The 13,393-nt window shown below is 49.8% G+C and overlaps 1 protein-coding gene across 11 annotated transcripts in view; it reads left to right on the top strand.

Annotated features, from left to right (window-relative positions):
* MYLK (myosin light chain kinase) overlaps positions 1 to 13,393 on the top strand; it is a 267,073-nt gene that overhangs the window by 238,601 nt on the left and 15,079 nt on the right. For 9 of the 11 annotated variants that reach the window (XM_027106666.1, XM_027106636.1, XM_027106695.1 and 6 more), the window contains 2 exons: positions 4,784 to 5,001; positions 6,275 to 6,398. In XM_027106666.1, the coding sequence (XP_026962467.1) occupies positions 4,784 to 5,001; positions 6,275 to 6,398 (342 nt within the window). Of the gene's footprint in view, positions 1 to 4,783; positions 5,002 to 6,274; positions 6,399 to 9,102; positions 10,947 to 13,393 lie in introns of those variants that run through there. The other 2 variants (XR_003432841.1, XM_027106714.1) reach the window with 2 other exon arrangements.

The following is a 13,393-nucleotide window of genomic DNA, read 5'->3' as shown; positions in this document are numbered from 1 at the left end:
TCTACCCTGTTCCTACCCTGGCTCAGCACCACTGGTAACCAATTTTGTTGGTTTTGTCTGTGTCCTTCCAAAGTTTCTTTATGAAAATGCAAGCATATATTATTTATATATATATTATTCATATTCATATATGAATATATATATATGTATGTATGTACATATACACATACTTCCCACCTTTTAACCCAAAAACAAGTTTCACTCAATATTCTATACTTGGCTTCTTTCCATTCAACAGTGTATCTTGGAGAGAGGCCCACATCAGTAGCCAGGGGGCTTCCTCACTCTCCCTGCTCCCTGGGATCTCAGCGCATGCATAGACCACAGGTTATTCGTCTTCTTTTGATAGGGTTTTGGATGGTTTCCAGGCTTTGGCTTTTGCAAAAAGGCAGTGTCTATAACCTTGTACATATAGCTTTACACTCATGCCTGTGTACATCTGTAGGGTAAACTCCCAGAAGCGTGGGAGTGCTGGATCAAAGGGGATGTGCATTTGACAGCTTTAGCAATACTCTGAAAGTGCCTGCAGCATCCTTGAACTGCTCCTCCCGAGCTTCAGGGATCTCAGTCCTTCGGAGAGGACTGTGTCAACATCTCGGTGTTCTTTCCCGGGAAAGGTGAAGCCAGTGAGGCATCCCCAGTTTGAGAAGTGACTCTCCTCACTCCGTGAACCTTTGCTGTGTTTCCTTTCAGCTTGTGTTCCTCAGGAAAGGCAGTCGTGGTTAAGACACAGACTTGAGTCTGAGAAACCTCACTTCAATCCCTGCTCTGCCTCTTGTTGACGACCTTGAATAAGTTGCCCAACTGTGCCAATCATTAGTTTTATTATCTGTAAAAGGAGGCTACAAACCATCTCGTGTACAATGTGGGGATTAGATGGAATAACATGTGTCAGGCACAGGCTCTATAATTGCGAGTTATTCTTAGGAGTATGATGCATTGACTTTTTCTATATCCTGGTCTTTTTTTCACTTAAAATTATTTTGTGAGCACTTTAACACCCAACTGGTTTGTGGAACAAATCCTACTATTCAGGAAACCTGGGGTCAGCTTCTATTACTGTCGAGCTGTGATTTTGTAATTATTAAATCCTTTCAGCGAGGAGAGATATTTGGATTATACTCCCTTTTGGTTCTAAAATTCTGCAGCTCTGTGGAAGTTTTACACAGATTCAAAGAAAATCTTCCTTCGTCTCTTAGAATCAGTTTTCAGCCCCGAATTCAAACTTCCCTCCCCACTTCTAGGAAAGATTTAGCCCATGTCCATGGCCTCACTCATTATACCCTCACAATAGCCCTGTGGGCTGCAGCCTTTCACATTTATTGTAGAACAGGTTGCTTGGTCCAGGCAGCATGGGCGTGTGGGGACATGTGAAGAAATGTCTTATCTTTGGAACTTAAACCTTGAGCAAGCTCGTGAGAAGGTGCAGGAGCGGGTAGGAGGCAACCAAGCCTGGGTGAGGCTGGGCAGCAGAACCAGTGGGCAGAATACCATACTTAGCTTGGAATTGGGAGTTGGCAAGCTGGATGGAAAATGTTGGGAGAAAACGGACGAGGGCTTCAGCTGGTCTGGCTTTCATCCCTCCACCCCACGCCTCCCCCGTGGACAGGAGTGAGTCTTACATTCACAGATACCAGCTGATTCTCCTGCACTTGGGGTAAGGAGCTTGCCCCTTGATAGGAACTCGACCAAAGAAGAAGGAGCAGGTTCATACTCAATCTGTACTTCCCTTCCAGCTTAAACAGACCTGGCCACTGAGAAGGCAAAGGCTGGCTTTCAGCTGTACGATTTGCTCTTCTCCTTGTTCGGTGGAGAAACTGAGATTAAGAGAAGGACAATCCCTGGTGATACAGAAAAATGAAAATGTATTGCAGGGCCCCAGCCTTCAGATCAGCCGCCTCAGATACAGTGAGAGACCAGAATTAATGTGTCTTCAGCCTTTCTGACCTCCGATTATGAGACAGGCCCCTATCATTGTAGCAGTGTTGCTCTGATACAGGAGTTCCTTCAGGCTCCAGGCCTGGAGTCAGGGCTGGTCCTTTTGGGACATTCCAAGGGCTGGTGGGCCCCTGAGCACTGAAGCAGATGTGCAGCTTAAGCTGAGTCATCCATCCATTGCCCATCTCACCTTCATGCTGCCATTGGCAAAACTGATCAAAGAATAAGCAGCTAGCTGGCATGAGACAAGGAGGAGAGGGTCTGGGTTTGGAGCCCCGTGAAGTGTCGTCCTTCTGGCTGCCAGTGAGCGCTGGCCAATGTCTACAGTTGGGGGATAAATTTGATCCCTTGCAATAAGGTAGGTTTTCACTCATTCATTCACTCACTCATCACTGTTAATTTATTAAGCACACATTTCCTCCGCCCAGTCTTGGCCCATGGCTTTATCCCATCTCTGTGGGTGGCAGCTTCTTTCCACCCACAGTCTTGAGCGTTTTGAAAAGAAACCTATATAGAACTGTTTATGTAACCCCTTCCATCCTTGAAAATGGACCACAAGGACAGTTTTCAAAATACATCAACTAAATTTGAATAGGTTTGAACCTATATCTGCACCTCTACTGAATAGGTTACCTCTAGAAATGCAGCAGTAATTATCTCCACGGCTCAGATTTCCACCACTCATTGCCTCAGACGTTCCCAAGGACACTGCAAAAAATGGTTTCTTGCTTTTTCAGAATATTTTAAATTTAAAACCAAACATTTTGGGGTACCTTGTCTGTGCCAGATATTGCCAGGTAAAAACAAGGGTCTAGAGATGAGCCGTACCTTTTCCAGACATGTTCACAAACAACTTTAAGACAAGGCAGACTTGATGGGGAAAGTGCAGAGATGAGAGTGTGGGAACCCAGGGAGGGAAAGATCATATGATGAAATGGGGAGTGATTTCTCGGAGGACATGAATTTCAGCTGGCTTCCCAGGGGTGGTAACTGAGTAAGCCAATATTTCTCAAACTTGTCTGATTTTAACAATGACCTGGGGTACTCATTAAAAATATGGATCACAACCCTTCCAAGATTTTCTAAATCAGAATCTTCAGGGGAGAAGCTTGGGAGTCTGTATTTTCAACAAGAGCCCCCACTGGTTCTTTAAAAAGGAAAAAAAAAAAAAGATAATTAACATTATTGAGCACTTACTATATGCCAGGCACTTTTCTAAGCACTTTACCTGTATTAATTCACTCAATCTTCACAGCAACCCTGTGAGATAGTGCTGTTTTTATCTGCATCTTACAGATGAGGAAATTGGGGCTCAGAGATGTTAAGAATGGCCTGAAACCTAGGAACCTAAGAACGGAGATTAGAGTTTGACCTAGAGCCTGGGTGGCGGGCAACAGAAATGAAGGGCTTGAGGACAGAGGCGCCACCTGCTGGCCACACAAGGACCTCCTTCTCGGTTGGTTCTAAAGCGTTGGTTCCAGCGCCCCGCAGCGGCCACTGGCACAGACTGACCTTTACCCACTCAGCCCTCCCAGAGGTCTTTGTCCTGTGGTGATGGAGACCCACAGAGGCTTCCGTGTGCTGGGCCCCATGGTGCGTCCTTGTCTTGTCTCTCCCTCAGGGGTCAGTAACAAGATCCACTTGGCCCGCAGCAGGTTGTCAGATGATAATTAATATGTGCTGAGCACCCACTGTGTGTCAGACATGACGCTTCACAAAAGTTCCTTCATTCCTAACTACTGTGATGGAGGGACAGATGAGGAAACTGGGGCTCAGAAAGGTTAAGTAACTTGCCCAAGCCACAGAGACGGGATTCAAACTCGGCTCTTTCCCATCTTTGTGATGACTCCCTTAGAAGAGGGAAGCCCCTTGGAAGAGGACAGGCTCCGAAGGAAGCCCACTCAACCTTGTTCAGCTGGTGGATCACAGGCCATTGTAAAAAAAGAACTTACTGATGTCTGGATGCTGCATAAGTTACCAAGGGGATGCTTTAAGGTTTCTGAGCAGCGAGCAAGGAAGGTGGGTTTGGAAGGCCGGGAGAGGGGAACAGAGAGGCCCCATGTGACTCAGAATTTGCACTGAAGGGAAATATGCTGGCTGGCCAATCCTTAGAAAAGACGCCCACTGCAGGCCCCAGAACCACCATGGCCAGGATCCAGAGTCTATCCAGGCAGGAAGGATGTACTACACTCCCAGCCTGGGCCAGGGAGCCGGGGAGGCAAGTTAGTTATGGCTGGAAGGAGTAAACTGATGTTATAGGCCTAGCCAGAGGAAGCAAATCGATCCCAACTGTAAGTATAATAGGTTACAGCCAATGACTTTTACAAAATGTGCTGGTGCTCTGTATTATTGAAGATATTTCTCTGCTTCTGGCTATGCAAAACAAATGCTTATGGGTACTTTGAGTTTTTAAACTTCAATTCTTTATGACCAGAAGACATGGCTGGAGAACAGGATAATCCCTTACATCTATAGTCATTTGGGGGAAAGAGGTTGCCTGGCAGTTACCCTTTTTGCTTAGGAGATCATTCTAGATCTCTCAGTTCATGGCCACCTCTGAGACTGCCTAGTAGATGCTTCCCTGAACCCCTCCAAAGCTTAGTGGGCACAGGCGGTGTCCCCCAAGCAGGAAACCAGGAGGACCGGGCCGTCCTCACACAGTGGAAGACTGGGACCGACATAACGGGGCAGTGGTCTGGGACTCAGGAAGCTGCAGAAAATGCCTGGCATCCCCATACACTGGGCTTTCCTGGCCGTGACCCCTTCCCCCAGCCTGCCCTGGCCAGGCTTCCTGCCAGCCAGGCTCCCTGCTCCTGTGGTCTGAGCACCCCCTCTGTCCCCGCAGCGTGTCCGGGGGTGAGCTGTTCGAGCGCATCATCGATGAGGACTTTGAGCTGACCGAGCGGGAGTGCATCAAGTACATGAGGCAGATCTCGGAGGGGGTGGAGTACATCCACAAGCAGGGCATTGTCCATCTGGACCTCAAGCCCGAGAACATCATGTGTGTCAACAAGACAGGCACCAGGATCAAGCTCATCGACTTCGGTCTGGCCAGGAGGTTGGGTAAGGCCGAGCCACCTTTCCTGTTGTCACCAACACGTCATGGCAGTGGCCATGGCTGTGTGTGTTCCAGGCACTGTATTAGACACAACAGTATTAAAGGGGATGCCCTGGATTGGAGCTGAGATCACAGACCGTGGAGACTGCCCCTCCCACTTACTAGCTGTGGGAACCTATGTCTCAAATTTCTTATCTGTAAATTGGGGTAACAGTAGGACTCACCTCATAGACTTGTTATGGGCTCACTGAGTTAATATAGGTAGAGAGGGATAAGAGCAGTGCCTCGCACATGGTAAGCACTTTGTAGGTGTTTTCATTTGTTTTATCATTATTTTTTTCACTCTGGTGCCTTCAGCAGCAGAACATTTTGCTGATGGTGCTTCCTCACTTTTGCACCCTACTGTACAGTTTCCAGAGCACTTTCACCTGCTTTCTCTCATCTGATTCTCACAGCAACGCTTGGAGGCAGGCAGGGCAGATTTTATGAGCCTCAATTTGTAGACCAGGAAACCGAGGTTCACAGTAGCTTTGCCCAGCAAGTCCCACGATGAGCTGGGGTGGAATGAGGACCTGGGGCCTAGTCCAGGGCTCTCTGAAGCAACACTGCTGTTCCTGCCCTTTCAGGAGGCAGGGCACGTTAGGGGAAGGCACTCAGGGCCTGAGTACCCAACCCAAGAGTCATTTTGGTGGGTGATGGTCCTCTATGGCTCAGAGGCACCACCTCAGGGTTATGGTTTTTCCCAACTAACCTCCCAGCAGCTCCTGGGAAGAGAGATGTGACACTAGATGTGGAGAGGTGGGTGGGGCAGGGGAGGAACATAGCTCAGGAGTCAGACCCCCTGGGTTAGGTCCTGAGCACCATTTACTGGGAGGCAGGGTTGGGGGGGAGTCACTCCCTGGGCCTCCCTTTTCTCCTTGGGAGATAGGGGTCATCCTCCTTGGCCAGAGCATTAAATAGGAAAGTCCTCGTAAAGCAGGCAGCAGGGTACAAATGACAGACTGAATGGTAGAGATTATTTTCAAGCACAAGTCACCACCCCTGTCTCAGGGAACTCATGGGAGAGACAGACACGTGGAGAGCCATTCCATCCGGGGCAGGGCGGTTCCACTGGTGTGTCGATGCCCTTGTTCCACGAGGAGGCTGTTGTCCCTGTGCCGTCCTGCAGGGGAAGAGCCGCTGAAGGCCGGCCTCGCCTGTGTCCCTCCCAGGCATCTGCTGACCTCGGGTTGGCTTAGGGACGTTCTGGCGATTGATCCCTCTCCATCCTGGTTGCAGAGAATGCGGGCTCTCTGAAGGTCCTCTTTGGCACCCCAGAGTTCGTCGCACCGGAAGTGATCAACTACGAGCCCATTGGCTACGCCACAGACATGTGGAGCATCGGGGTCATCTGCTACATCCTGTGAGTCCTGGGGCGCACGGCGGGAGGGTCCCCAGGCTGCCCTGCTGTTGACGGGACCAGGGCGGGTCCTGATGGGGAGCCCGCCTAGAGTCAGGAGGGCGGTAGGCTCCCAACCCCCTCCTCGCTGGCCTGCCTGGCTTCTGTGCTCCTGGTGATGTCCACAGCCCACGTCACACTTCTGCAGGAGCGTCTAGCTCTACACAGCAAGAGCCCCATTCTGGGCCCCTCACCATCCTTGATGCTGGCCACCTAGGGGCCTTTGGTCAGGAGGACAGGAACGTGGCTGGTGCCATGGCATTTACCTTCATGTGCGTACATGGGTCCATAGAGAAGCAGGGAGAGAGGCCAGGTGTACATCTGCTGTGGGTGTCATCGTCATCTTCAGAGGACCGCACCCCATCCTCACGGCAGAGGGACCCCAAATTCCAGCCTCATCTCTGCATCCAGTATACAGACTAATTAATAAGCACTTTTGATGATAGAGCTTTTAGTGGGACCCATAGACAACAGAAAGCTACTGTGTAGTAATTAGAATTGGGAAATTAGGTGGAAAATAGGAAGCCATTCCGTTAAAAAATGCTGGAGAAAAGAGGGAAGGCCAGTCATCTAGACCAGTGCTTCACAGACAGTAATATGAAGGAATCACCTGGGCTGCTTAGATTAGAAGTTCTGATTCAGAAGCTCCAGGGGACCTGAGAATCCACATTCCTAACAGGCGCTGGTTGCTGGTGGTGCTGGTCTGAAGACAGCCCTTTGAGTACCAGGCCCTAGAGCACACCCTCGTGTTGGGATTTGACCGATTTAGTCTCTGAAGCCTGAGGCTGCAAGCAGGCACTAGCCTTAGTGGCAGCCCCTGAGTTTGTGTGGCATCACACAGTTACGGGATGGTCTCCCTGAAAATGCAGATATGCATGTAGTCATTTTGTAAAAAAGTTTTTGTTGTTAAAGCAAAAGGACAAATTAAACATTTTCACAGAAAACTTGAATATTGACCTCTAAGAATACTTTCTTAGGTCCATGGGGTCTTCAGACCCCAGTGTGAGAAACGGCTTTAGGTGACTCTACTGCACAGCCAGGTTTAGGAACCACTGTTACAAAAGACTGAGCAGAAGCAGAGTGATTGTGTGTGTGTGTGTGTGTGTGTGCACCAATGTGGCTTTTTCACGTGCTCAGGAGTCTTACTCTCCCTGTGGGCTATGAGGACAGCCTACCTCAGTTGAACCTGTGTCATAGGTTCTGTACCCCAGAGAGTCATCTTCTTCCCTGCTTGGGGTCACCCCCACCCACACAGCCTCCCCCAGAGCAGCAGAGAAGAAACTCTGGCCAGGAGAGCATCTCCCTGCCTCTCCCTACCCAGTCCCCTCCAGGAGAAAAGGAGCTGAGGAGTGAAGGAAACTGTGTCGGATTCTGTAGTGCTGGCCCCTTGGTAAATAAAGGAGAGCAGGGCAGGGGGGGGCTGCCCCAGGCTGGATGGGGTCACGCCGGACCTTTGCCCAGGAGAGGGTCTTGGGACACGGTCTTTTGTCAGCTCCCTCTGTTCAGACGCAGCTGCCCTGTGGCTTGGCTTGGCCCTGGGTCCCCCTGCAGCCATCATGGAGACTTGCCTTACTCTCTCCATCGGTTTTCCCACTGCTGTAGAATCAGGCCCATCTGTTTGGGCCTCAGAATAAACCTGGGGGTGGGGCATGGCAGAGATTCGATCTTCATTTGGCATTGAGGTCACAGGAGCCAGGGAAGCCCACATGGCTGCCCACTTCCCACAGTCCTAGAGCATGGCCAGCTGTCCCAGTTCACCCAGCACTGATGGGTTTCCCAGGATACGGGACTTTCAGTGCTGCAGTGAGGACCATCCTGGGCAAACTAGGACGATCGGTCTCCCTACGGGTCAGGGCCAGACCGGTGACTAGACGCTCAGTGAATTTGCACAGTAAACACACCTATACCCAGACCCGGAAACCACACAATACCAGGCCTGCAGCCCTCCCGGTGCCCAGGCTCTGGTTACTCCCTCAGGGGTAACCTGATCCCCATTCTAACATCACGCACCATGTTCACCTGCTTTTGAACTTTATGTAAAAGAAATCATACAGAAAGATGTGTCTGGCTTCTGCCCCACCTTGTTTGTGGCCCCCATTCACATTATGGTGTGTAGCTGTAGGCTGTTCATTCTCGGTGCTGTATAGCGTTTCACCCTGTGAACTTCATCCAGTTGACTTATCCATTCTGTGCCGATGGGCTAGATTCCAGTTCGGGTTATCGTGAGTATTCCAGTACACGTGCTTTAGTGAATATCTTTATGCATTTCTGTTGGATATATAATCTAGAACTAGAATTACTGGCTCATAAGAGCACTTTATTTTAAAATGAAAATTCTTTGAGGTGGAAGAAGTAATTTGGATAACATGTTACATGGTTTGCTAGATTACTTTTAAAGCTGAGACCTAGGAACAGGGAAGGGCTTTTTGAAATGGGGGGAAAATAATTTTGATGAACGGGGCACCAGCCTGAAGGCATCTGGACGGAGGCGGGAGGAGGGTGGAGAGGTGCCTGTGGAAGGGGGGCAGGTGAGCAGTGGGGGTGGCGGACACAGGCCAGCCCTACACAGCCTCCTGTAGCCTCCCCAGCATCCGGGCTGCTCTGCCCTGCGGGACGTTTCCTGCTGCTCTCACAGTGGGGACTGAGGTCTGGGAGTCTCTCTCCTCAGCTAGGGCTGTCGGCAGGGCACGTGGTGTGAGAACGGAAGGTGCAGCCAGCCAGGTTGCTTCCTCCCAGCCCCTGCTCTGCAGAATTCTGGAGCCACTGCCGCAAACCCCCAGAAGAGGTTCTCTGGCGGCCCTCGTGCACCCTCCGTCCCTCTCTTTGGAGCTTGGAGTCCTTGCCAGAGGATGCCCCCCGCTCCCCACCATCTCCTTTCTGGGGCCAGTGAGGTATGGAGAGCTGGGGGACGAGTGATAACAGGTGTATCCCTCAGCGCAGATTTGGTGAGCACCTCCTAAGTGAGCAGCTGTGTCCCGTAAGTTGTCTTGACTTTGCTGAAGGAACTCCTTCTCACACCCTCGGAGGGATCGGGGCAGAGCCTGTCACGGTACAGGAGACCTGGCTCCACTGCCTGCCCAGGGTCCCCAGGCAGGGTAGAGATGTAGCAGGTGGGGTTGGGGGCCCCTTACCCTCTCACCCCTGATTCTGAAGGGAGAAGCAGGTTTCGTGGATCTGCTGGAGACTTCTGCTCTTACCAATACCCATTGGTTTCTGGCAGGAAGAGAGAGGACCAGGCTCTCTAGGCCACACTTCAACGGTGAAGAAATTCTAAGCCCCGCCTCCTTTTCTAAGACCTCCTTCCCTCTCTTATCTCCCTCCCCCCATTTCCTTAGGACTTGCTGTTCCCTTACTGCCTGTGGAGACACCAAAACCCTTCTCTGTGCCCTGCCCTCACCCCTACCCCAGAATTCCTTCTCCTCCTCCCCTCCCCCAAGCTGCTGCCCTGCTTTCTCCTCCTCCTCCTCCCTACCATCTTCCTGCTGTGCTCAGCTGCAGACGTCCCATCTCAGCTCATCTGTGAGCACGTACCATGGTCCAGCGAGGCAGGTCCATCCCCGTCTGGAATCTACCTTCTGGGGACAGCAGCCTAGTGAGCTGGGGAGAAGTCCCAGGGCCCAAGCATCAGGTACCTACTCAGACTCAGATTTGGATGCAGGGCTCTTCAGAGGGATCCAGCAGCTCCACCCAGGGCTGCTTCTTCCCTCTTAGCTGCTGAGTCCAGACATGCTCTCTATTGCAGGTCCTGAGACCTCCAGGCACCCCACATCCACACCAGGCCCAGACACCACCCGCAGGTTTTGCTCTCCAGGGACTTGGGCTGTGGTTAACATGACTAAACCCTGGGTCTGTCTTTCCTAGGCTACTGCACAAAACGATGCCCAGCTCTTCCTGTGGGGCCTGACCAGCCCTCTCAAATCTTCCCACCACACCAGGGAATGAGCATCCCAAGGATAAAATGGGATAAAATACTAACCCCTTCCTAAGCGCTCAGCAGTTCTGCTGGAAGATGTATGGCCTCCTTTGCTGGCCATTCATGCAGTGGAATCATCTGCTTAAAAAGCACCACAGAGAAAGTGTAATTCAAGAGGCATTTCTGCCTTCTGTCTCCTCATGCTCTGTCCTCCAAGCAGAACACGCCCCCGCATCAGATTCCCTGGTGAGGTTTGGCTGCAGTAAGAGATTAAGAAATTAGAACACCCTGCAGTCATGTCCTTAGTTGACTCATTAGCACAAAGACTAATATTTAACCATTAAAAATGAACATTGAGACTCTGTATACACTTGTGAAAGACAATGTCAAGTGAGGAAAAAGTAGACCATCCAAGAACTTGCCCACACTGATGACAATTTTGTGAAAACCAGACAAATTCACTGGTTATGTTGGGGAGAAAAACACTTTCCTCTACCTCTTTGGTTCAGTTCTTGGGGGTCTGCAAGTCAAACTGACAAAAGACAGTTTAACGGGACTTCCCTGATGGCACAGTGGCTAAGACTCCACGCTCCCAATGCAGGGGGCCCGGGTTCGATCCCTGGCCAGGGAAGTAGATCCCATATGCGTGCTGCAACTAACACTTCACATGCCACAACTAAGGAGCCCACATGCAGCAACTAAGACCTGGCACAACCAAATAAATAAATTTTTTTTTAAAAGGACAGATTAACAAAAAGAAAACAGATTTAATTATGTACATATGCACAGGTGTTCATAAAGAAATGTGACTCAAGTTACCTTTAAAATTTGGGGCTTATATACTACTTTAACAAAGAGTGATAAATTATACAGAAATAACTAGACGAGGGAAAAAGGGTTTGGAGCTTCTGGAGGGAGTAAATTGTGACAAGGTGACTAGGAAATGTATAGGGACTGTTCGGCGATATCTAATATGCAGATGACAGTCTTTCTCCTCTTCCTGGGAAGAGAAGAAATGGACAAATAGAACAAATGGAAATTTATGTCACCTTAACAAAGAGAAATTTATGTCCTGCTTTTAGACAGAAAAAGGGAGGACAAAGGGCTAATTGCCTTCAGCTCAAGGCAATTTTTATGCCCAAGTTCATATTTTGGGGAGGTATACTCTGATCCCCTTCAGTTAAAACCCTAGGTAAGACTAGGAAAAGAGGTGAGTAGCTGTGTTTTTAATGCTAGGGTTACTATGTTTGTTAATTGGGTTGAACAACCCAACCATATATGATCCTATGCAAATTCTAGCAATAAAGAAAAAGTACAAGAAAGGAAGTTTAAAAATTCTGCAAAATCCCACCACCACGGAAAGGCGTTACTAAAATTCGAATACTGTCTTCATCGTCAGGCTCTGCATATTTTTTATTTTAGAGACGTACTGTTTATCAGGGGGAATGCTGGGGGAGGTGGGGCAGGTGAGGAGCCAGCCAAGGCTTGGGAGGGATTTCAGATGGATGGGCTGCCAGGAAGGAGGAGTGCCAGGGGCCAGAGGAGAGGAGGCTCTCCCCAACTATGAACATCACAGAGATTAAGCCCTATCTTTGTAGGATGACAGTTCCTAATTAGGAAAGGAGGTTTACAGAAGGCAGCCTTTCAGCATTCCACAGCAGGGTTGTTTACTTCCCTGCCCCCTCCCCCCCCTCCCGGCGATCTCTTGGAGTGCTGTAGGACTTCCCCTCTTTGTTTCAAATGGAAAGTGCAGAGACAGAATGAAGCATGTAGCTGGCAAGCAAGAGTCAGGCTGCTTCTTGATGGGACTAGTTAAGCCTATGGGCTTCCTGGGAGCCCCTAGGAATTCTAGTCCAGTACCCTTGGTGTATAAGGGGGGAAGCTGAGGCCCAGAGAGGGGAAAGGAATAGCATATAACAGCACAGACTCTGGCCTGGTGAGGTCCCACCCTTCCCTCATTGTGATATGATCGAGAATGATTATCTCCATGCCCTCTGAGAACATAAATGGGTGTCTTGCTTTAAGATATTTTAATGCCATCTATAAAACTCTTTTATTCAAAAGCACAAATATGTTGATTAGGGTGAGATAATTCACACTGAAAAAGCTCTTTTTCTTCTTTTTAATGAAGATTTTCACCAGAGGGTTCCTCCCATGGCAAGCTTTCCTTGCAATATTTCAATAGATTTTGTTTTACAAAACTTAGTTTTCAGGGCCGAGTGTATTTCATAAGCTGATGCCTCTTGGATGCCAAAACAGCTCCCGAGGGGTTTGCATTATTGTTTATGATGAGGGATTTGGGGAAAGGGTTGTTAGTGAAGCCTTAACTTGGAAGGTTGATGGCATGAGGGCCCTAGATCCATCTCATGGGGCTCAGGTGGGGACAGGGCAGGACCAGCTACATAAATCATAGGGCCCAGTGCAGCACAAAAAGGTGGGGTGACTTGTGTAAACATTAAGAATTTCAAAATGATGGCAGCAGAGCATGAAGCCAAGAGTGGGGCTCTTCCAAGGCCCATGAAGCTGGCCCTAGGTCAGGGTGAGTGGCGGGCTGCACGGCTGGGGGGAAGATGAGGTGCCCGCCAGAGGTGAGAAGTGAGGCCAGTAAGCCAGACGTCTGCTCCGTTCGGCATTGAGATACTTTACCTTCCAAATTTTATTTGGCTTAAGCTATTGGTAAGTGAGTCATTCCAGAGATCACAGATTGATGGGGCAGTGGGGGTGAACTGTGTACAGAAGAACTGCATAATAGCTATGGTCACAGACCAAGCTCCGTACTGCAGACCAGGCCTCCTGCCAGTGCTGTACGCTGTGATTTACTTCATCTTCCTAGAAATGACTGTACAAATTAGCGGTTAAGAAATAGGCTCATTGGGCTTTTCTGGTGGCACAGTGGTTGAGAGTCTGCCTGCCGATGCAGGGGTCACGGGTTCGTGCCCCAGTTCGGGAGGATCCCACATGCCGTGGAGCAGCTGGGCCCGTGAGCCATGGCCGCTGAGCCTGCGCGTCTGGAGCCTGTGCTCCTCAAAGGGGGGGCCGCGACAGT

This window comes from Aethalodelphis obliquidens, unplaced genomic scaffold (assembly GCF_003676395.1).
Source record: "Aethalodelphis obliquidens isolate GAN/ISIS:26980383/991018 unplaced genomic scaffold, ASM367639v1 scaffold1, whole genome shotgun sequence".
NCBI lineage: Eukaryota > Metazoa > Chordata > Mammalia > Artiodactyla > Delphinidae > Aethalodelphis > Aethalodelphis obliquidens.
Note: the sequence above shows the minus strand (reverse complement) of the source record. Positions and strands in the feature narration are given on the sequence as shown.